Source organism: Bos taurus, chromosome 4 (genome assembly GCF_002263795.3).
Source record: "Bos taurus isolate L1 Dominette 01449 registration number 42190680 breed Hereford chromosome 4, ARS-UCD2.0, whole genome shotgun sequence".
Taxonomy (NCBI): Eukaryota; Metazoa; Chordata; class Mammalia; order Artiodactyla; family Bovidae; genus Bos; species Bos taurus.
Genome location: NC_037331.1, coordinates 102,202,786 through 102,228,155, shown reverse-complemented (window position 1 = coordinate 102,228,155; position 25,370 = coordinate 102,202,786). Strand labels below are relative to the sequence as shown.

At 38.2% G+C, this 25,370-nt stretch overlaps 1 protein-coding gene across 3 annotated transcripts in view; it reads right to left on the bottom strand.

Moving 5' to 3' along the window:
• TRIM24 (tripartite motif containing 24) overlaps window positions 1–25,370 on the bottom strand; it is a 116,219-nt gene that overhangs the window by 57,793 nt on the left and 33,056 nt on the right. For all 3 annotated transcript variants that reach the window (XM_002686994.5, XM_024991170.2, XM_002686995.6), the window contains exons 2-3: window positions 8,313–8,431; window positions 4,103–4,250 (exon numbers count right to left, since the gene is read on the bottom strand). In XM_002686994.5, the coding sequence (XP_002687040.1) occupies window positions 4,103–4,250; window positions 8,313–8,431 (267 nt within the window). The remainder of the gene's footprint in view (window positions 1–4,102; window positions 4,251–8,312; window positions 8,432–25,370) is intronic.

Below are 25,370 nucleotides of genomic sequence, written 5' to 3'. Positions count from 1 at the left end.
GTATGTCGGAGAGTGTTTTGCCTATGTTCTCCTCTAGGAGTTTTATAGTTTCTGGTCTTACGTTTAGACCTTTAATCCATTTTGAGTTTATTTTTGTGTATGGTGTTAGAAGGTGTTCTAGTTTCATTCTTTCACAAGTGGTTGACCAGTTTTCCCAGCACCACTTGTTAAAGAGATTGTCTTTTCTCCGTTGTATAGTCTTGCCTCCTTTGTCAAATATAAGGTGTCCATAGGTGTGTGGGTTTATCTCTGGGCTTTCTATTTTGTTCCACTGATCTATATTTCTGTCTTTGTGCCAGTACCATACTGTCTTGATGACTGTGGCTTTGTAGTAGAGCCTGAAGTCAGGCAGGTTGATTCCTCCAGTTCCATTCTTCTTTCTCAAGATTGCTTTGGCTATTCGAGGTTTTTTGTATTTCCATACAAACTGTGAAATTATTTGTTCTAGCTCTGTGAAGAATACCATTGGTAGCTTGATAGGGATTGCATTGAATCTATAAATTGCTTTGGGTGGTATACTCATTTTCACTATATTGATTCTTCCAATCCATGAACATGGTATATTTCTCCATCTATTAGTGTCCTCTTTGATTTCTTTCACCAGTGTTTTATAGTTTTCTATATATAGGTCTTTAGTTTCTTTAGGTAGATATATTCCTAAGTATTTTAATCTTTTCGTTGCAATGGTGAATGGAATTGTTTGCTTAATTTCTCTATTTTCTCATTATTAGTGCATAGGAATGCAAGGGATTTCTGTGTGTTGATTTTATATAGTAGAAGGAAAGAAATCTTAAAATTTAGGGCAGAAATACATGCAAAAGAAAAGAGACCTTAGCAAAAATCAACAAAGCCAAAAGCTGCTTCTTTGAAAGGATAAATAAAATTGACAAACCATTAGCCAGACTCATCAAGAAACAAAGGGAGAAAAATCAATAAAATTAGAAATGAAAATGGAGAGATCACAACAGACAACACAGAAATACAAAGGATCATAAGAGACTACTATCAGCAATTATATGCCAATAAAATGGACAACATGGAAGAAATGGACAAATTCTTAGAAAAGTACAACTTTCCAAAACTGGACCAGGAAGAAATAGAAAATCTTAACAGACCCATCACAAGCACAGAAATTGAAACTCTAATCAGAAATCTTCCAGCAAACAAAAGCCAAGGTCCAGACAGCTTCACAGCTGAATTCTACCAAAAATTTAGAGAAGAGTTCACACCTATCCTACTCAAACTCTTCCATAAAATTGCAGAGGAAGGTACACTTCCAAACTCATTCTATGAGGCCACCATCACCCTAATACCAAAACCTGACAAAGATGCCACAAAAAAAGAAAACTACAGGCCAATATCACTGATGAACATAGATGCAAAAATCCTTAACAAAATTCTAGCAATCAGAATCCAAAAACACATTAAAAAGATCATACACCATGACCAAGTGTGCTTTATCCCAGGGATGCAAGGATTCTTCAATATCCGCAAATAAATCAATGTAATACACCACATTAACAAATTGAAAAGTAAAAACCATATGATTATCTCAATAGATGCAGAGAAAGCCTTTGACAAAATTCAACATCATGATAAAAACTCTCCAGAAAGCAGGAATAGAAGGAACATACCTCAACATAATAAAAGCTATATATGACAAACCCACAGCAAATATTATCCTCAATGGTGAAAAATTGAAAGCATTTCCCCTAGAGTCAGGAATAAGACAAGGGTGCCCATTTTCACCATTACTATTTAACATAGTTTTGGAAGTTTTAGCCACAGCAATCAGAGCAGAAAAAGAAATAAAAGAATTTTAAAACAACACAACAAGACCAAATGGAATGAATCCTAGCAAAGCAAAGATGGCTCAATACTGTCATAGCTTCCCCGCTCCCATCTCCTTGAGGTTCAAGTCATCTGGGCATCACAGTAGATGATGGGTAGTCAGATATCCTTGCTTGGCTTGGGACATCCTGGTTTGTGCCTGCTCTTCAGGAATAATTATATTATTATAATACCTGATGTAGATAATTAACATGTCACCCATTTATAGACTTCTTTTATGTATGAGGAATTTCGATTCTGACCCACAGTCATCCTCCTAGCACTAAGTCTCATCATGATCGGCCTGGATGATTGAGAAGTCCACAGAAAGCACCACATAAAGACAAGCCTCTCAGACTTTTTCATCTCTAGAGACCTATACTTCATTTTAGCTGCTTATTCCATTTCATATACATCATGGTCTCACCCTAGATTTTCTATCGTTTGTTAACTATTTCATTTCTGTAATCATAAATTCAAATATTCCACTTTTAATAACTTCTACTTTCTAACTTTCCAATTCTTCAACTACTCTCATTATACCTCACCGAGATCTCTAGTCCCTAACTGCTTCTTCTATCCTAACAACTTTACTTTCTCTCTACAGTTAAAACCCCAAATTCTTCATGTCAACACATGCCATTATCTGTATCATTTACCCAGTGGAAATCCAACTGAACCCCAACCATAAATAGTTCAATTCTTCTCTATAACCATCAGACTCTGGAGGACTGACAGAGGAAGTTTTAAGTGCTATATCAAATGCAACCTCGATGCTACCAAGTAATTTTATTTCCAAAGCTAGAGCTCTCTTTCAACAGACGTTATTTCAAGTATCCTCCATGTCCCTTACCTTTTAAGTCCTTAATTCTTCTAATCTCTTTTTCAGTAGACATTGGACTTCACAGGAAAACGAGTCTTTCTAGTACTAATCTACTAAATTTATCTGAGACTATACCTGGCCTTTTCTCTTTTTTCTTCATTGGTGTTCTTGGACATTATATCCCTTTTCCTGTGTCTCAGCACTCTTAGCCCCATCTCTTACTACTCTTCTTGCATCTTACTCTCAGGTACAATCAATGTTCTCCCTCTGGAAATTTGTGCATGTGCTTCGGTTTTCTCCACCCTTCTCATTTATGTGATGAACTTCTATTTACCCTTGAAGTCCCAAATGTGGCTTTCAATGTAAACCCCCAAGTCTGCGTTTGGTACTCCTTTCATGTGCTCCTACGAATTTATGAGGTTAAACTATGATTGCTAATCTGTTCATAGTCTTCATCATACTGATACTTCCTGGAGGGTAGGAAGTACCTGTCTTACTCGTTCATCTCTTTAATCTAGCAAAGTTCCTGGAATATAGAATAGACATTCAAACCCTTTGTTGACTCAGTGAATAAAAAAGCAGTGAATTAATTTTTAAACAAAAATATATTAATGAGCCATAAAGATGAACAAAGAGCTGATAAATATTACAACACGGATAAAACCTGAAAACACTGAGGTAAGTGAAATAAGCCAGACATTGAAGGACAAACACCATATGATTTCACTTGTATGAGATATCTAGAGTAAGCAAATTCATAGAGATAAATCATAGATTAGAGGTTAAAAGGGGCTGGAGAGGAGAGGGGAATGGGCAATTATTATTTATTGGGTACAATTTATCTTGGGGGTGCTAGGAAAGTTTTCTAAATAGTGGTGATGGTTGCATAACACTTTGGATATAATTAATGCCACCAATTTGTACACTTAAAAATGGTTAGAATGTCTATTTTTAAGTTACATACATATTTTACTATAATAAAAATGTATTAGTCAAGTTTACATTATAAGCAACACAACAAAAATGCAGAAACCATCATTACATAAAGAGCAAAGCTTTAGTTACCTATATAATAAATATCATGAAACAGGTTTACTACGAGAATATCAGTGAGAAAAAGAATTGTAAAACTTCTTTTAACTCACCCCTTGTCATCTTAAAAAGAAAGAAATAAAAAGCAACTTTTTTTTAGTTGTACATTCATACCAAATCAAGGCATTTATAGGAGGAGGGTTGTGAGTAAAAATAATGCAGAATAATACTAAATCTACTCAACAGTTACTTACCAACATTTACAAGTATTCAAATTCAACTACAATAGACTTTCTCATATTAAAAGACAAGAGTATATTTAATGTTTACAACTGTATCAAAACAAGTTAATATGGGAAGGAAAGAATGACCTGGGAAGGACAGAGAAAAAATGAGTTTTAAAAACTAATTTATTACCTGGAGATACTTCCTCTTTCTGTCTCACAGTGTGGTCTTTTGTGAATTTCACCCTTTGATGAGCTCTGATGCATGTCTTGCAGAGCCATTCAACACACTCTACGCAAAACCCATTAGCTTCTGCATTGTCCTCACAGCTTGTACATACCTAATAAAAAGAAACATGTCCCATCAATTTTTAAGAATAAAGAAAAGGTGGTCTCACAACTAACCACACATAAATGAACCCATACTTACTAGTTGAGTAGTCTTAGGCAGTTTACTTAGAAGGTTCATCTTAAAATAATGGCAATAACATGAACTTTACTAAGTGGTTATGAAGAATAACATGGGGGAAGTCAAACATTATTGGAATAATCACACTAATACAAAACTACAAATTGAAAAGTGCCATAAAGGAAAGGTATGAGAAACTATAAAAACATATGATGGGGAAAAGTCATCTTTGAGTAGGGTTCAAGTGTTGGGAAAAGTGAAGAGAGATCACCCAGACAAGGCTTTCTCTAAAGATAAAGATAAGAAAGCTGAGTCATCAATTACTGGTGATGGTCTTCTAGACAGAGAGAACAGCATGCCAGATTAGCAAAAGGGCAGGTATTTCTGCACAGAGGGAAGTAGGAGCCCTTTGCAGTGCTACAAGTGGAGATGAATAAAGGAGATTTGGAAGTAAAACTGACTGGTTTGGAGGATACACTGGATATGCGAGATGAAGAGACAGCAAGAGATAGTACCTTTCCCCCCAGCTTGTATAACTGTGTAGATGTTAGCCCTATTTTCTAAGAACAGATATTAAAGTTACACAACACATAAACAGTCCTCATAACACCATTTATGATTGGGAAAAAATGTTTTCCCCTCAGTCAGTGGTTTACATTAGTCAAATCCCAAATATCTGGATAATACTTCCACAAACCCAAACTTTCTCTTTCTCAGTTCTTGCTTTTAACCTTTCTAACATCATTTGATGCCACTCTTATGTCCTAGAAATAATTTTGATTCCTTGACACTTCCACATCCTCTTATCTCCTGGATTGCCTCTCTGGATCCCACCACTACTCTTTCTCCTCTGGATTCTGTAAATTTTTGCTAGGTTTAAAGACTGGTCTCATCCATTCCCTCAGCTTCAACTATCACCTCTATAAGGATGTCACCCAAAACTTAATCTCTACATTCTGCAGCAAAAAGGAGTAAGGGATTTCTATACATACTTTTAGGGAAGGATGTCCACTATAAAAAGTAAAACCAAAAAAGCAAAGTGTTAAAGCATACCATATTACTGCTTATCTAAGAAAGACGCAGATGAGCTGGAATGACTTATTTGCTTAAATCTTTAAAATAACATAAAATTACTTATATTATAAAACAATATTAAAAATGCAAGGATAAACCATAAAAGAAATCAAACGGTTAGCTGTAAGATAAGAGAAAATATAGGGTAGGTGAAGATGGAGATAGAAGTTTGAGTTCCCTGAAAACATTCTGTTTCATAGATTTTTCTTTGGAACCAGTATATGAATATTTTATATGTAGTTTCACAAATTTCAAATTAAAAAAAAAAAAAAAGTTCAGTTCAATTCAATCGCTTAGTTGTGTCTGACTCTTTGCGACCCCAAGGACTGCAGCATGCCAGGCTTCCCTGTCCATCACCAACTCCTGGAGCTTATTCAAACTCATGTCCATCAAGTTGGTGATGCCATCCAATCATCTCAGCCACAGTCCGCTCCTGGACTCATTTTTCCTGACTGTATAGACCTTCTCCATCTTTGGCTGCAAATAATATAATCAATCTGATTTCAGTATTGACCATCTGGTGATGTCCATGTGTAGAGTCGTCTCTTGTGTTGTCGGAAGAGGGTGTTTGCTATGACCAGTGCATTCTCTTGGCAAAATTGCTAGCCTTTGCCCTGCTTCATTCTGTACTCCAAAGCCAAATTTGCCTGTTACTCCAGGTATCTTCTGACTTCCTACTTTTGCATTCCAATCCCCTATAATGAAAAGGACATCTTTTTTGGGTGTTAGTTCTAGAAGGTAGTGTAGGTTTTCATAGAACTGGTGATCTTTAGCTGCTTCAGCATTAGTGGTTGGGGCATAGACTTGGGTTACTGTGATATTGAATGGTTTGCATTGGCAACGAACAGAGATCATCTGTTGTTTTGAGAATGCATCTAAATACTGCATTTTGGACTTTTTTGTTGACCATGAGGGCTACTCCATTTCTTCTAAGGGATTCTTTCCCACAGTAGTAGATCTAATGGGACAGGGGTGCCTGGTGGGCTGCTGTCTCTGGGGTCGCACAGAGTCTGACACAACTGAAGCAACTTAGCAGCAGCAGCAGTCCATTTTAGTTCATTGATTCCTAAAATGTCAACGTTCACTCTTGCCATCTCCTGTTTGACCACTTCCAATTTACCTTGTTTCATGGACCTAACATTCCAGGTTCCTATGTGATATTGCTCTTTACAGCATCAGATTTTACTTCCATCACCAGTCACATCCACAACTGGGGGTTGTTTTTGCTTTGGCTCCATCTCTTCATTCTTCTTGGAGTTATTTCTCTACTGTTGTCTAGTAGCATATTGGGAACCTACCAACCTGAGGAGTTCATCTTTCACTGTCCTATCTTTTTGCCTTTTCATCCTGTTCATGGGGTTCTCAAGGCAAGAATACTGAAGTGGTTTGCCATTTCCTTTTCCAGTGGACCACGTTTTGTCAGAACTCTCCACCATGACCTGTCCATCTTGGGTGGCCCTACATGGCATGGCTCATAGCCCTAAAAAAAAACTAAAGCCCTAAACAAAACCATAAACAAAAGCAAAATGAAACAAATGAACCTGCCTATCAAGTGGGTGACTTAACCATATAGAGAAGAATTACTTAAGTAACCTTAAAACATGATGATTTGGTTGAATATCTCCAGTACATACATTTAGTAATTGTTACCTTGTTTTCTATTTTGACAGAGACAATTCTATAATTTCTACTTTCAGTACCAACTCTGTCTTCACTCTTACTCTGCAAGTCTCATTTATGCTTAACGAGCTGCTTCCACATTAGATTCTAGTAATAGGTGGTACTGGAGGAAGACTGCAATGCCAGAGGAAAAGATCATCTTAGTTGGCTTCCTATTTGCTCAACTTTTCATCTACAATTCTAGATTTGACTTAAAAATGTCAATATATCCTTGATATATTTTTCCTTTTTCCTTCCTCTTTTAAAAATAAAAAAGCATTTGCTGAATCATTCTCTTGAAAATCATAGAAAAATTGGCCAACAAAGTGCTCAGGAGCATCCATATTGTGTTCTCTAAATACCATTTCAGACTAAAAGGAACCAAGGCTCTCAGAAGAACCAACTCCTGCAGGTTGCAGGTATAGAGCAGAAAATGAACAAGATCTTGTCAAAACAGAAAGCAAGGAAGATAGCAGTGACTACTGGGATTGTGTTGGAAGGACTCAGGAATCCTCACTGCCAAGATGGCACAAATTTGAGCACCAATAAGAATAACTACAACACATTTCATGTTAATACTCCATGAGTTAGTTCATAACAATAAGCACACACACCACTCGTTAGTCACCTCTGAAGAATGCTAAGAAAATAAATCACTACTCTAAAATTTAGCAACTCAAGGGAAAGAATTGAGCATTTATCTACTTTTCCTGTAAACCTAAGAATCAATGAAGGATGCTTTTCTCTTCCTATTCCAGTTGAGAAATAAAGGAGAATGACAGAATGAAAATGTCATCCTTTTTCAAAGTCTGAGTGAAATATGGAATCCTGGCAGTGATCATTGATGGCCATTAACATCAGAAAAAAGACAACCAAGCATCACAATCTTTCTGCTTGAAAGACACACAGACATATGGATGGACATATTCTTATATCCTCTTACCCAGTGGGACTCAAATATAAACCAGCCTCTACATTTTTATCACCAGTTTACACAAAATACAGCAGAGAGGGAAGCATGTCAAATGACTTAAGAGGTGCACAAAATTCAGAATAAGGCTAATTTTACTGGACTAACAACCCAGTTTACCCAGCAAATATATTAAAAGGGAGGAAAAGAAAGCCAAGCAGGGAGAAGGGATAATTTGAAATTAATTAAAGATATGCTTGAGACAAACCAACAAAATGCATGATAAGTTCTCCAGTATTCTAGGCTGCCACATTAAGAGGAAGCAAGAGACTCAAGACTTAATACACTTACCTGATTAGACTTTTCTACTGTACTGCTGGGAACCTCAGTAGTGTCCTTCACAAAAAAGTTATCTATGATGTGTCTCTCTGCACACTCTTGGCTGCAAACGGGACACCGAATGACTCCAACTGGGAAAGACAAAATTGTATTTTTAACTTTTTTTTTCATTGACACATAATTGACATAACACAGTAAGTTTAGGCTGCACAACGAAAGAAATCGATGTCTGTATATATTGCAAAACGATCACCACAAAAAATCCAGTTGAAATCTGTCATTGTACACAATTACAAGTTTGGTGTTATTTTGGTGGTGAGAACTTAAGATCCACTCCCCTAGCTCCTTTCATATATGTGATAGTTTTATGAACTATAGTCCATACTGTACATTACATCCCTAGGACTTATTTTATAACTGGAAATTTGTAACTTTTGACCCTTTTCACCCATTTTGCCCACCCTCAACAGCTACCTCATGCAACCACCAATCCTGTTGATATCCATAAGCTCACATTCTAAGTTTTAAAACAAAATATGGAGTCCTAACCCAACACATCTCATCCAAACTGCGAATGGGTTCTTTTACAGGTCTACTATCTTCAAATTTATACCTGTTGTTACTTAACATAAAGCAATTCACTTTTATGTACATATATGAATTTTACACGCAGGTGCACCATGTGTGTATACATATAGTGTGTGTGTTTATGTGTATGTCCCACACTAGTATATTAAATGATGAAAAAAATGCTCATAACTTTAAATGAGATGCTCTTCTAAATAAACATCCCCTCAGGCTATTCTTTTTATTGTTTAGCAACTTCTCTCAGAGAGATATGCAGAATCATATGGACCCTCCTAAAGGAATTAGAGTTCTGGTTGTCTCTGGACCTACAAGATCGGGATTGCTAAAAGTGGAACACAGACACACTTATTTTGTTTAAAATGTCCATGGGAATTCAGAAAACACTACATTTGCTTCCTTTAAGTGCAAACAGTGTTCCTTTGGGAGAGGGGAGATCTTTCACAGTGCTTGTCCTGTGTCCCTTTGTGGGAGTTGTGAAACAATAAATGAATGAATTAAAATCTAAATTTTAAAAATCTTAATTAAAAAAACTAAAACTATTTCACAATAATAAAAAAAATATATTAAGTACTTAGGAGTAAAGTTTTGAAAATGTGTAAGGCCCCTGTGTAGAAAAATGTTAAGCTATATTTAGAATCATTAACAAAAAATACCTAAGTAATGAAAATACCATGTTCTTGATGGTAAAGGTGCCAAGTCTCTCCAAATGTATCTATAGATTCAATACAGTTATACACATGACAGATGTGGCGCTAGAAATTGGTGGGAAAGGGGAGGAAAACTTTTCATGCTGCTACAGCTCTCTACAGTGGGAGAGGGATGAAATTAGATCCCTGCTGCTGCTGCTGCTATGTTGCTTTAGTCGAGTCCGACTCTGTGCGACCCCATTGACAGCAGCCCACCAGGCTTCCTGTCCCTGGGATTCTCCAGGCAAGAACACTGGAGTGGGTTGCCATTTCCTTCTCCAGTGCATGAAAGTGAAAAGTTAAAGTGAAGTCACTCAGTTGTGTCCAACTCTAGCGACCCCATGGACTGCAGCCTACCAGGCTCCTCCATCCACAGGATTTTCTAGGCAAAAGTACTGGAGTGGGGTGCCATTGCCTTCTCCAGAATCAGATCCCTACTTGACTTAATTCAAAATTTTGGATAGGACAGATGAAGAAATTTAAAACTTTCATGAGGAAATAGAGGAAAGTATCTGTGTAACCTTAGAGCTGGAATAAGTTTCTTAATCAAGAAAACAAAAAGCAAGAGCACAAAGGAGAAATGAATGAATTCAACTTCAGTAAAGTTAAGAACTACAGTTAGGCAAGAGATTACCACGAAGAAAATGAGAAAATAAGCCCTCAATTGGGAGAAGGTATAGATAGAACATAGAAATGACAAGAAATCAGTAATTCAAATCTGTAAAAATGTGGCAATGCACTTCACAGAATAGAAAGATTGAATAAACATACTTTTCCTTATTCCAGATAAGCACAGCTAAAGACTCTACACATTCTATACAAAACTGAGAAAGGCAGAGAGGAGGCAGACTGTCTAGAGACCTCAGGACCTGAGGAATGACAATGGTGAGTTCGCTGGGTTTTCTTTTAGCCTCATATATGCTAAAGTGGGAGCTCATGAAGCTGTAGTCTCAGAAACACCAAAAGGTAGTTAAAAAAAAAAAAAAAATCCACAAAAGGGTGCTCCCTCTACTCAAAGGACCAGGAACAGGGCAGTCTGGCAAGACAGAAAACTGAGGCCTAACCACCACAGAAAAAAAGTATTTCCTCTTCTACCAGCAAAGGTCCAGTGGGAAGCTTCAGCTTCTACCCTGGCCAAGCAGAAACCAGCTGCCCCCACCATTCCCTGCTGCCTGTGTCAGAGAAGCCTGGTGGGGAGCTAGGGCTTTGGTCCTCACTGGGTGGTAACGAGGCCCCCAGCAGTGTCCATGGAGATGACGTGAGGAGCCTAAGCGTTTATGTCCAGAACAGTAATCAGGTACTCCCCTGCCTCCAGGCTGAAGGCCTGGTGTTAAGTCCAGACTTCCATTGCTATTTATCAGTAACCTCCCTCACCCCTATATCCCTTCTCCTTTGATGTGTCAATGAAGAACAGATGAGAAACACTAAATAGGCACCCATACCCCTACCATCCGGGGAGGTATTAGCAGTGCCCAGTGGGAGCATCAACTTCCACACCATCAACCAGTGAGGAGGAAGATCTCTCACCAGGACAGCAAGGGATGCAGCGCAAGAAACTTAAGACTTCAACCTCCACCTCACAGAAGCAAGAAATAATAAATGTAAGAGCAGAAATCAATGAAATTGAAAAACTGAAAGTCAATTCAACAAAAAGTTTGTTATTTAAAAAGGTCAATAAAATTAACAGACCTCCAGCAAGACTGATAAAGACAAAGGAGAAGACACAACTTACCAAACATAAGGAATAAAAATGGGGATATCACTACAGACCATAAGACAGCAAAAGGATGACAGGGAAATACTAAGAACACTACTCACACAAAATGACAATATAAATGAAATGGACCAATTTCTCAAAAGGGACAAACTACTATAAAATAATTTGAACAGCCATTTAATTATATGGAAATCAGCTCTAAACAAAATTAAATACTAACAAACATGTATAGTACTAGTATGCTGAAAACTACAAAATTTTGGAAATCAAAAGAGATCTAAATATATGGAGAGACAATGTTCATGGATAGAGATAATCAATGTAGTAAAAAGTAATGTGATCTACCAGTTAAACAGAATTCCTAATAAAATCCTAACAACATTTCCTTTTGCAGATATAGACAAGATTGTTTTAATATTTATATTAAAAGGCAAATGCACTATAATAGCTGAATGGATAATGGAAAGGAGAATAATAAAGAATCACTATCCAATTTCAAGACTTACATAGCAGCAGTAATCAGGAATGTCCGTTATCGAACATAGGATAGACACACAGGTAAATGAGAAAGCATAGAGACTTGAAACAGATCTACACAGGTAGGATTTTTGCACCTTTATGCTGATTAACTACAAAATGTTGATAAGAGATACTGTTCATGGATTGAAAGATTGTTGTTGTTCTTGTTCAGTTGCTCAGTCATGTCTAACTCTTTGCGACCCCGTGGACACCAGGCTTCCCTGTCCCTCACCAACTCTTGGAGCTTGCTCAAACTCATGTCCATTGAGGTGGTGATGCTATCCAACCATCTAGTCCTCTCTTGTATCCTTCTCTTCTTGCCTTCAATCTTTCCCAGCATCAGGGTCTTTTCTAAGGTGTCGGCTCTTCACATCAGGTGGCCCAAGTATTGGAGCTTCAGCATCAGCCCTTCCGATGAATATTCAGGACTGAGTTCATTTAGGATGGACTGGTTGGATATTCTTGCAGTCCAAGGGACTCTCAAGAGTCATCTCCAATACCACAGTTCAGAAGCATGAATTCTTCGGCGCTCAGCTTTCTTTATAGTCCAACTCTCACATCCATACACGACTACTGGAAAAACCATAGCTTTTACTAGATGGACCTTTGGTGGCAAGGTAATGTCTCTGCTTTTTAATATGCTGTCTAGGTTTGTCATAAATCTTTTTCCAAGGAGCAAACATCTTTTAATTTCATGGCTACAGTCACCATCTGCAGTGATTTTGGAGCCCCAAAGAATAAAATCTGTCAGACTTTATTTTCTTGGATTGAAATGCATCACAGTAAAGATGTCACTTCTCGCAACACTGGTCTGTTGGGCTAAGTGTATTCCTATCAGAATCATAGCAAGATCTTTTTGTAAATATAGATAAGATTATTCCAAGATTTATGTGGAAAAGGAAAGGAACTAGAATAGGTAAAACAATTCTGGAAAAAGGAAAATACAGTGAAAAGAATCACTATCCAATTTTAAGACTTACATGCAGTAACTTAGACAGGATGGTATTGGCAGGGTACATGCATAGATGAATGGAATAGAATACAGCAGCAAGAAGTACACCCACACAAGTGCAACTCATTGTGACAGAAATGTGAGAACAATTCAGTGGAAAAGGGAAGACTTTTCAACAAAAGGTTGAAACAACTGGGTACACATAGGAAAAACTGGACTTCAACTTAACCTTCACATTTTATATAAAATTAACTCAAAGTGGATCAGTTTTAAATATTAAACATAAAACTAAAATCTTTGGAAGAAAACAAGAGAAATCTTGAGAACATAAGGCTTGTTGAAGGTCTTAGATATATCAAAAACCCAATCCATAAAAGAAAAATATGGATGAATTTGATTTCATCAAAATTTAAGACTTTTGTTCTGCAAAAGACCTATAAAGAAGATGAAAAAACAAGCTACATGCTGGGATAAAATATCTGCAAACCACTGATCTGACAAAGGATTCACATCTACAATGTATAAAGAACTCTCAAAACAAAAACAAACAACCCAATTAAAAAATGGACAAAATACACAGAGGATATGCAATACCAATAAGGTATGGACATGGCAAATACGCACGTGATAAAATGCTCCACATCAATAGCCATCAGGTACTAAATACAAATTAAGATCATGATGGGTTATCAGCACAGAGCTATTAAAAAATGTTGAGATATTAGATCTCTTACACATTCCCACGGAGAGTGTGAAATAACAGAGCCATTCTGGAAAACAGTCTGGCAGTTTCTTAAAAAAACACTAAACATAACATTTATCATATGAATCAGCAATCTCACTCCTGAGCAGAAATAAATTTAAGTTCACACAGAAATCTGAACTGCCACTGCTGCTATTTAGTCACTAAGTTGTGTCCGACTCTTTTTCGACCTCGTGGACTTCACAATCTTAATTGTTACTTGAAAGGACCCAAATCTCCTTTAATAAGCTAATGGTTAAATAAACTGTGGTACATCCATACCATGGGATAACAGTTGCAATCAAAGGGAACTAATTATTGATAGACACAGCAAACTGGATGGATCCTAAAGGCATTAGCGTGAGTTTTTTAAAGAGTCAATTTTGAAAGGTCTTATGAATGATCTTACATAACATTCCCCAAATGACAAGAATATAGACATACGAAACAGATTAGTACTTTGCCTGAAATTAGGGACAATGTGGCCTGGGGAAAGAGGGTATGTTTGACTATAAAGAGGTAACAAGAGGGAGAGCTTTGGTGATGGGATTGTTTGGAACTGTTGTGCATCTTGACTGTGAGGTTATATGAATCTAAACATGTGATTACTTTGTAATCATTACTTTGTCAACAAAGGTCCATTTAGTCAAGGCTATGGTTTTTCTAGTGGTCATGAGAGTTGGACTGTAAAGAAAGCTGAGCGTCGAAGAACTGATGCTTTTGAACTGTGGTGTTGGAGAAGACTCTTGAGAGCCCCCTGGACTGCAAGGAGATCCAACCAGTCCATCCTAAAGGAGATCAGTCCTGAATATTCATTGCAAGGACTGATGCGGAAGCTAAAACTCCAATACTTTGGCCACCTGATGCAAAGAGCTGATTCATTTGAAGAGACCGTGATGCCATGAAAGACTGAGGGCAGGAGGAGAAGGGGACGACAGAGGATGAGATCATTGGATGGCATCACCAACTTGATGGACATGAGTTTGAGTAAACTCCAGGAGTTGGTGATGGACAGGGAGGTCTGGCGTGCTGCAGTCCACGGGGTCGCAGAGTCGAACACGACTGAGCGACTGAACTGAATTGAACACGTGATAAAGTTGCATTAAAACTATACTCACTATTGTAACGATGTTCATTTCCTGGATTGATATTGCACTGTAGTTATATAAGAAGTAATCACTGGGGAAAAACTGGGTGCAAAGGACCTCTCTCTAACTTCCATCAATATATTATTATTTCAAAATAAAAAGTTAAAAAAACAAAGCAAAATAACTAACCTTTATTTAGTGCTGTTCTTGTATGTAGTGTTTTATCCTCATACAGAGGAGGAATGAAGATTAGAGCCTTGGATTAAGTTGACCTCGGTCACACAGTAGTGGGGTTGTGATCTGAACCCATGGCCAAGGGACCACAGAATGCAGGCTCTGTACTGCCACACGTTACAAAAATGTCATAGAAAGCTATGGGGTCACAGACTGCATCACTGTGACAGATGAATTAAGAACCGCAGTTGTGTATGGTGGTGAATTTAACCTGTTACTGCTGCTGTCACTTCAGTCGTGTCCGACTCTGTGAGACCCCATAGACGGCAGCCCACCAGGCTCCCCCGTCCCTGGGATTCTCAAGGCAAGAACACTGGAGTGGGTTGCCATTTCCTTCTCCAATGCATGACAGTGAAAAGTGAAAGTGAAGTTGTTCAGTCGTGCCCAACTCTTAGCAACCCCATGGACTGCAGCCCACCAGGCTCCTCTGTCCATGGATTTTCCAGGCAAGAGTACTGGAGTGGGGTGCCATTGCCTTCTTGCTACCTCAACAATACTTTGTTACCCATAAAAAGTTAGCGGGTAAACATAATTTCTATTCAAGTCTGAGCACACTTAAAGTTCCTCTGTACAGACACAGATGCAAAGAATGGACTTGTGGACACACTGGAGGAAGGAGAGGGCGGGACAAATTGAGAGAGCAGCACTGACATTATACACTGACGAGAGCCAGTGGGAAGCTACTGCATAACACAGGGAGCTCAGCTTGGTGCTTTGTGATGACCTAGATGGGTGGGGTGAGCGAGAGGCTCAAGAAGGAGGGGATGTATGTATACTAACAGCTGATTCAAGTTGTTGTATACCAAAAACTAACAACACTGTAAAGCAATTATCCTCCAATTAAAAATAAAATAAAGTTCCTTTATACAGACTGACAGAGATCAGGATCTGGAATATATCCTTCCAGAAATTAGAGTGATTAAAATCTGATTAACTAAAGAAAAATAATTCTGTGAGAAGTATGGAGATATTTTCTTTAATCATTCATCACTGTGTGCTCAATGGCCATAGTTGTTTCTTTCTGGTATTTATAAGGTTGTACATGGTGCATAGATTCCTGTAAGTCTGTTTTCAAATATTACCTTTGATGACGCCTGCACGCCCCACCCCCCACCACTCCCCGCACATTCCTGCACAAGAAATTCCCCTAATCCTGCTCTGATTCTTCTCTCTCGGGCAGCTATCCTTCTGTTTCATTTATATTTATTTTTATCATCTGGCTATTGGCCCCACTCCAGTACTCTTGCCTGGAAAATCCCATGGACGGAGGAGCCTGGTAGGCTTCAGACCATGGGGTCGCTAAGAGTTGGACACGACTGGGTGACTTCACTTTCACTTTTCACTTTCATGCATTGGAGAAGGAAATGGCAACCCACTCCAGTGTTCTTGCCTAGAGAATCCCAAGGATGGCGGAGCCTGGTGGGCTGCTGTCTATGGGGTCACACAGAGTTGGACACGACTGAAGTGACTTAGCAGTATCGCAAGTAAAATGTAAATCATCTGCTTAGTTCACTGATATTCTAAGCACCTAAACATGTACTTGACACATAGCAGTACTTGATAATATTTAGTGGATGAGTGAATGAACTCCCATAGTGATGCACACGCCTTGTGATTCACACTTTCACCATGGAGAAACTCTTCAGCACTGGGAAACATGCTCAAAAATGTTCACAGCACTATTTTTCATAAAAGTCCACAACATAAAAGTTCAAGACACAATCTAAATGTCCATCAACAATAGAACAAAAATACTATAGTATATACAAATAATAGAACATTATACAAGCTGGAATCAAGATTGCTGGGAGAAATATCAATAACCTCAGATATGCAGATGACACCACCCTTATGGCAGAAAGTGAAGCGGAACTAAAAAGCCTCTTGATGAAAGTGAAAGAGGAGAGTGAAAAAGTTGGCTTAAAACTCAACCTTCAGAAAACTAAGATCATGACATTTGGTCCCATCACTTCATGGCAAATACATGGGGAAACAATGGAAACAGTGACAGACTTTATTTTCTTGGACTCCAAAATCACTGCAGATGGTGCCGGTAGCCATGAAATTAAAACATGCTTGCTCCTTGGAAGAAAAGCTATGACCAATCTAGACAGTGTACTAAAAAGCAGATATTACTTTGCCAACAAAGGTCCGTCTAGTCAAGGCTATGGTTTTTCCAGTAGTCATGTATGGATTTGAGAGCTGGACTATAAAAGCAAGCTGATCACCTTAGAATTGGTGCTTTTGAACTGTGGTATTGGAGAAGACTCTTGAGAGTCCCTTGGACTGCAAGGAGATCCAGTCCTGAATATTCATTGGAAGGACTGATGCTGAAGCTGAAACTCCAATACTCTGGCCACTTGATGTGAAGAACTGACTCATTGGAAAATGCCTTGATGCTGGGAAAGACTGAAGGCAGGAGAAGGGGACAACAGAGGATGAGATGGTTGGATGGCATCACTGACTCAATGGACATGAGTTTGAGTAACCTCTGGGAATTGGTGATGGATAAGGAAGCCTGGCGTGATGCAGTCTATGAGGTCACAAAGAGACGGACATGACTGAGTGAACTGAACTGAACTGATATAACAATGAAGTCAATGTATGTAAACTACAGATGGCTGAGTTCCCAAAAGTATGTTGAGTGAAGAAAGTCCCAGAAGAATGTATATTATACTCTATGCTGCTGCTAAGTCGCTTCAGTCGTGCCCAACTCTGTGTGACCCCATAGAAGGCAGCTGAACAGGCTCCTCTGCCCCTGGGATTCTTTAGGCAAGAATACTGGAGTGGGTTGTCATTTCCTTCTCTAATGCATGCATGCATGCTAAGTCACTTTAGTCGTGTCCAACTCTCTGCAACCCTATGGACAGCAGCCCACCAGGCTCCTCTGTCCAAGAGATTCTCTAGGCAAGAATACTGGAGTAGGTTGCCATTTCCTTCTCCAATTATACTCTACATCAAAGTTCAAAAATACTATTTAGGAAAGCAAGTATAGCTGATAAATTATAAAGAAAAACAAGAGAATGATTAACACAAAATTGTGGATAATGGCTATGCCAAGGAAGGAGGAAAGAATAAGCAGCTCCCCTGCAATACTAATTTTATCCCATCTATCTTTCATGAACCAAACCACTTTGAAGGCCTAAGAGCACATGGAAATAAACGTGTGCAAGCTAATGAAACTTCATGCCCATTTCTAGGGATAAGAGAGCCTGAGGACTAGTAACCCTCACAGCTACCCAGCTCTAGTGTATTAAGTATCATCCCCACTGTACAGATCAGGAAACTGAGCATCATGACTTGCCTGTGGTCATTCGACTACTAAGTAAGTGCCAACTGCGGAATTTGAAATCTGCCTAAGGATACATCTTGCATACATTGTACACAGAAAATATTTAAATGAAAAGGATATGCATGCATGCTAAATCACTTCAGTAATGTACAACTCTTTGTGACTCACTGGACTGTAGCCAACCATGCTCCTTTGTCCATGGGATTTTCTAGGCTCCAGATAAGAATACTGGAGTGGGTTGCCATGTCCTCCTCCAGGGGATCTTCCCAACCCAGGGATCGAACCCGTGTCTCTTATGTCTCCTGCACAGGCAGGCAGGTTCTTTACCACTAGCACCGCCTGGGAAGCCCAGGGGATATAGCACAGACTATAAAGCTATATGCCCTACATATTATTCCTCTTTATTGACTGTTTTATATCCCTGAAGCAATCTTTATGAGCCTCTATTTCCTCTTCTATAAAGTAACAGCAGTATGATAATCATGACAATGGTTACCATACTGACAATTTGTGCTTGTTATTGTGCTAAATATTCCACGCTCAAAAGAACAAATCTGAGGCAGAACTGTTATGAACATTATATTAATAAATGTACAAAAAGGGCCTAATGATGTTGGGCTGGTACCTGGTAAACCTGTGCATCACACTCTGTGCTCCTAAGTAAAATCAGATTAATAGTTGAATCCTTCTGAAAGGCCCAGCACAACATCACCTACCTCATTCCCTCAGTCACAGAGGTACCTCAACCTACAAGAAACAATGAGGCCAAATGCTGGTGAATCTCAAATTTGCGTCTTTACCCATACTTCATTCCCAAGCTCAATATGTACCTTGTCAGTATAAGAAAAAAACAAAACAAAACAGGCATTTTGTATTATACAGTAAATACCTGAACACTTAGGTTATGACTATTCCAGAAAGGGTGGGAATACTGCAGAAACATAATACAACTCCCATTTTTGAAAAGGGAAAATTTGAAATCTGAAAGGCAAGCAGGGAGCCAACTTTAATTCAAGAGAAATAGAAAGCAAACAGACAAGTACAAATTGCTTCTCTTTGCTGCTACCAGAATATGGGCTAGGTACAAGCTAAATAAGGAAATCACCTATTTATTAATCAAGTTGAAACAACTAACACTTCTTTATTTATCTGTGTTTTAAAGGAAAAGGACTGTTGAAGTTATTACGTAAATTTTTGTGTTTGCTAAAAAAAATCATGAAAGATGTTTAGACTGCAAGGAGATCAAACCAGTCAATCCTAAAGGAAATCAATCCTAAAGGAAATAAATCCTAAATATTCATTGGAAGGACTGATGCTGAAGCTCCAATACTTTGGCCGCCTGATGCGAAGAGCCAACCCATTAGAAAAGACCCTGTTGCTGGGAAAGACTGAAGGCAGGAGAAGGGGACGAGAGAGGATGAGATGGTTGGATGTCATCACCCACTCAATGGACATGAGTTTCAGCAAGCTCCAGGAGATGGTGAAGGACAGGGAAGCCTGGTATGCTGCAGTCCATGGGGTCACAGAGTCAGACACGACTGAGGTTATCAAACAACAACAACAAAGGTCACAAAAGAACATGGCTGATATAAGAGATTAATGACAGATCATAAAGAACATTTATAAAGCAGCTGGATTTAAGCTTTAGTATCTGGTTTTATTCTTTTCTACAGAATAAACGTTTACAGTTTGAAGACATAAACTCCATGAAAGAGATGAATGTGGATTCAAAGCCTCTTACTGCACACTGGATCACAGACATAAGTAAGCTGAAGGTTAGGACCATGAGATGGATCGCAACAGTCAGGCATGCATGGGAGAAAAGGAGAGATCTATGTAATGGAAAATGGTGCTCTGTCCAAGGTCCTGTCAATACCATTGATGGCTTGCTACTTAAGTGTATTAATGTATATATAACAAAAGACCCAATTAAAATGCTACCTACAAGAAACCCAATCTAAATATACATACAGGTTTAAAAAAATCAAAGTATGGAAATAGAAACATATTCAAATAAAAAGCAAATGAAACCTGGAGGACTGTATAATTTTATGACAGAGTAGACTACAGAACTAGAACTATTATCAGATATAAAGTTAGGACAGTGTATAATGATAAAGAGCTTGGTTCCATATGAAGACACATAATCCTGAATGCTCAAGTACCTAATTAACAGTGTCAGAACACGTAGTGTAAATACTGATACTGTAAAGTGAAAGAAAACAAGTCCACACGATGGTTGGAGATTTCAACTCTCCTCTTAATAATCAATAGAGCAGCAGACAGAAAATCAATAAAGAAAGATTTGAACAAAAGAATCAAATAACTTGATCCAATTGATGTTTAAAGAATAACCAATGTTAGTAGAATACATATTCTTAAAGTGTGAATGGAATATTCACCAAGATATAATATATGCTGGACAACAAAACAAGTATAAAAAATAAACACACACAAAATATGTTCCATGTGAGACAGCTAATTCTTAGGTAGGTTGATAAGAAGTCTGGTGTCCCCAAGGAGGAGAAAGGTGTCTGGGGCTCTGTAGGAAGAGAAAAGGACAAACTTTTTTTTTCTACATTCCTGCATCTTAGTTACATAAGACTTTTTTTGTTTAAGCCAGAGCTATTGATTGCATAACAAAACAGCTCATCATGCTTAAGGGTATGTTTTTCCTTAAACTCTGTACCAATTATTGTATGACAACAGTGTATCTTTCTTAAGAACCTTGACTAATCCTGTCATCTTAAAATATATATATATATATAAAAAACACACATATATACACACACATACACATTTTTGTGTGTGTGTGTGTGCGGGGGGTGGGGGGGTGGGGCGGGGGGAGACTGCTATGGGGTCTTAGATGTGGCATGTGGGATCTAGTTCCCTGACCAGGGAATGAACCTGGGCCCCATGCATTGGGATTGTGGAGTTTTAACCACTGGACCACCATCATCTTAAAGTGTATGTTATGAGAGTGGGTCTGGTAAGATCTTTCTATTGTTAGTTCTAATCCCATTATCTTAAAATGTAAATTGTGGGAGTGGGTCTGGTAAGACCTTTACAACCTTGAGTCAGTCTTTTGATTTATTGTTAATAACCAATTACAAAAGTATATAGCTCCCTTGCTAAGATAAGTGACGGGGCACTCTCCCTTCCCCTTCTGATGTCTATGGCAGAAGCTTTCTCTGGCCTTTTTCACTGTAATAAAATTTCTGCCACATAAAAGCTCTGAGTGATCAAGCCTGGTCTCTGATCCTGAATCATCTTCTTCAGAGATCACGAATCCAACATCATTCACTGTAAGCTATCACATGAATACAATGGAATAAACTTAGAAATCACTAACAGAAAACTGCAAAACTCCCAAATATTTGTAAACTGAACAACTTTGCACCAACCCATGTGTTAATTGGAAAAGGTCTAAAACCCACTGATCTAAGAATTCTCTTCCAGAAGCTAGAAAAAGAAGAGCAAATTAATCCCCCCAAAAAAGCAGAAGGAAGGAAGTAATAAGGAGCTGAATACAATGAACAGGAAAATGGGAATAAAGAGCAAAAAAAAAAAAAAAATCAATGAAACCAAAGACAGATTTTGGGGTGGGATAAAATTAATAACTAACCAAGAAAAATGACCAAAATGCAAAGTAAAATAGGCCATTTCTACAGAGTCCATGGAGCTTTAAAAAGTATAGGAATATTATCTGTGGTGACCCAAGGATGAAAGAGCAGATAAAACGAAGGAGGGTCTTGGAATGCAGGAAGGAAAAACCAGGCCCTTATTGTTCTTCCCTCCATATTGTAACTATTAATGGATTTCAGGTCCTCCTGAGCAGTATAACCAACCTGTCTCCCCCTCCTACCCCACAGGGAGAAGGTAATTGCCCTACTCTTATGCGTCTCTCATCCAATCAGCAAATGACCTACTAGAACCTATCCCACTCCTTGTATGCTGGGTATAAAAGTGGACTAAGCAAAACACAAAAGGGGTGGGGATGGCGATATAAAGGAGCAGACTTTTTGTATCTTATTGAAATTAAGCTGTAATAAATTCAAATTAGAATGTTAATAAAATAAAATAAAATAAAATAAAAGTGGACCAAGGAGCCCTGTTCAACGTCGTTTCTCTCTTGAGCTAGCCCACTGTTCTAATAGCATCTCCCACTGTAATAAGCTCTATTTCCCTCTCATTCTGTCTCATGTCTGGAAGTTCTTTTCCAACCCATGCCCGGACCATGACATTGTGTGTGTGTGTGAAGTCGCTCAGTCATGTCCAACTCTTTGCGACGCCGTGGACTGGAGCCTACCAGGCTTCTCCATCCACGGGATTCTCCAAGCAAGAATACTGGAGTGGGTTACCATTTCCTTCTCCAGGGGATCTTCCCAACCCAGGGATCCAACCCGGGTCTCCTGCACTGGAGGCAGACGCTTTAACCTCTGAGTCACCAGGGCCATGACATTATCAACCCGATTAAATAGGTTGATTCTTTAAAAAACATAATTATCAGAATCTTCTCAAAAAGAATCAGAAAACCTGAATAGTTCTATATTAATTTAAAAAATTGAATTCATAATTTAAATTTTTCCCATAAACAAAATTTAGACCTAGAAGAGACCACTGGATTCCAAACATTTAAAGATAATTCTAACTCTAAACAATTCTTTTAAAAAACAGAGGAGGGGCACTGCCCATCTCATCTTATAAGCCCAATATTACCTTGATACTAAAATCAAGGAAAGAAAAGTACACAGACCAAAATCTCATTAATGAAATATCAGAAAATCAAATGCAGAAATACATATAAATAATAATACATCATTTAAGTAGGGTTTATTACAGAAATGAAGAGTTGGTTAAGCATCCAAATCAATTAAAGCAATTCACTATATTAATAGAATAAAGGAGAAAAACCATATCTTTGAAAAATTCAATACCCACCCAAGATAAAAAACAAAACCTCTCATCAACCCAGAAACAGAATGAAACTTCCTCAACATGATAATGACCATGTATTAAAATTCTGCACCTAGCATATTTAATGATGAAATACTGAAATACTGCTTTCTGGTGTGACGTGGAAGAAGGAGGTAAGGGTGTCCACTCTCACAAGTTCTATTCCAAGCTGTTTTAGTTTCTTTAGATAAAGATAATATTTTTTGTTTTTAAAGTTTACTTTTAGTATAAAATTATTTTTGAATATGTAAAACATTTACTCATCAAAAGTAAAAAAAAAAAAAATATATTAGAAAGTATACCAAGTTTCACTTTTGTCTCCATCCCTCTATCCATTGCATTCTATCTGCTCCACTTCCCTATAGGTCACCATTTTTATTAAACCATGTTTGTGGTTTATCCTTTTAAGTAACTTTTTTACTCCATAAAAGTTCTTTTTGCAAAAATTCTTTTTGAAAAAAACCAAAAAACTAGCAAACTACTATATACATAGTGTATAGCATCTTCTATGGAGTATTGTTGCCTAACAAAATTTAACCTGATTTTAATCAGTTAAACTTCTAGTTGAGGGGAATTACTTGAAGAGCCTATGAGGGAACACCACAAAAACCCAGAATGCAAAATACTTTACAATCCAACTGACTGTTTCTCTCCAATGTGTACAAAATGAAGACAGGAGAAAATAAAAGATGGGAGAGGGAACTATTCTAGATTAAGAAAGACTTAAGAAGTATGACATCCAAACATGATGGCTAATCCTTAACTGCTTTCTGGTTTAAAAACAGCTTAAAGCAGGGCTTCCTGGGTGGTTCAGTGGTAAAGAATCCACCTGCCAATGCAGGTTTGATCCCTGATCCAGGAAGATCCCACAGGCCGTGGAACAACTAAGCCCATGCGCCAGAACTATTGAGCCTGTGCTCAACAACAAGAGAAGCCACAACAGTGAGAAGCGCATGCAACACAACTGCAGAGTAGCCCCACTTGTCGCAACTAGAGGGAAGTCCACACAGCAACAAAGACTCAGCGCAGCCCAAAAAGTAATTATTTTTTTTTAAAAAAAGCACAAATAGCTTAAAGCACATTTCTGGGGGGTAAATGTGAAGACAGACTTGTACTAGAAAGAACACAAGGGAATAATAGCTATTTTAGTTGTCCATGGAAATTATCTTGGGATTATCAAGGTTACTTATTTTTTGGGGATGCAAGTTAAACTATTTTAAGGATGAAATGCCAAATCTGTGATTTACTTCAGAGTAGCTAAAATAAATTTAAAAAATTAGTATTAAAAGCAGGAAAAATATGTTGCCAATTTTTAAGGCTTTATGCATGCTTTTTCTTAATTAAAAAAAAAAACTGGATCTAGTTACAACAGAAAAGGGGTGACTCAGGTCACTACCAGGTGGTAAAGAATCTACCTGCCAATGCAGGAGCTGCAGGAGACATGGGTTCAATCCCTGGGTCCAGGAGATCCCCTGGAGAAGGAACTGGCAACCCATTCCAGTATTCTTGCTGGCAAAATCCCAGGGACAGAGGAGCCTGGTGGGCTGTGGTTCACAGGGTCACAAGAGTCGAACATAATTGAGCATGCACACACAAAAGAAAAAGGCATACAACATAGAACATGATAAAAACTGAACTCCCCCAGGAGAGTCCTAAGAGATGAAATAAACACACCATCAGTTTTGGTCTGCATCTTCAAAGGACCTACTTTATCTACATTGTAAAATTCCTCTCTCCTGCCCTTTGGATTTTATAATACTAAACCCATTATAAAATCCAGCACAATATAGCACCCTCAGAGCAACAACAGCAACAGATATTGTCACATATATAAGCCCTGTTTTTCTCAATACAGATTTACAAAAGGAAAAACATAAAGTAGCAAAAAAAGCAGCAAAGAATGTCATTTAAAAAAAAAAAAAAAAAGGCAGCCATCGGGATTGGTTTCTCTACCAAAACAAGTATTAAGCTGGAAAAAATGATCAAAATTAACTATCCCAGAACTATGAAACTGGTTCAGACATTTACAGCAATCAAGGAAGACTTAATGAAGGAAGGGGCTGCTTAGGTAGGAGAGCTGCTTGCATGAACTAGCTACCATGCTCACATATCTTAAATTCTGCTGCAGAGTAGGGACAGCAGCCCACATCCCTGGGGTGGCTGGCTGGTGTGGATGGTCAGTAAGGATCTTGTACTCTAAGATTTGGGGGCTATGTGATTTAGTTATGGGGGTTCCCTGATGGTCAGCTGAGATGCTTGACTTTATTCAGCTCCCCTGCAGCAGCTTCTCTGGCAG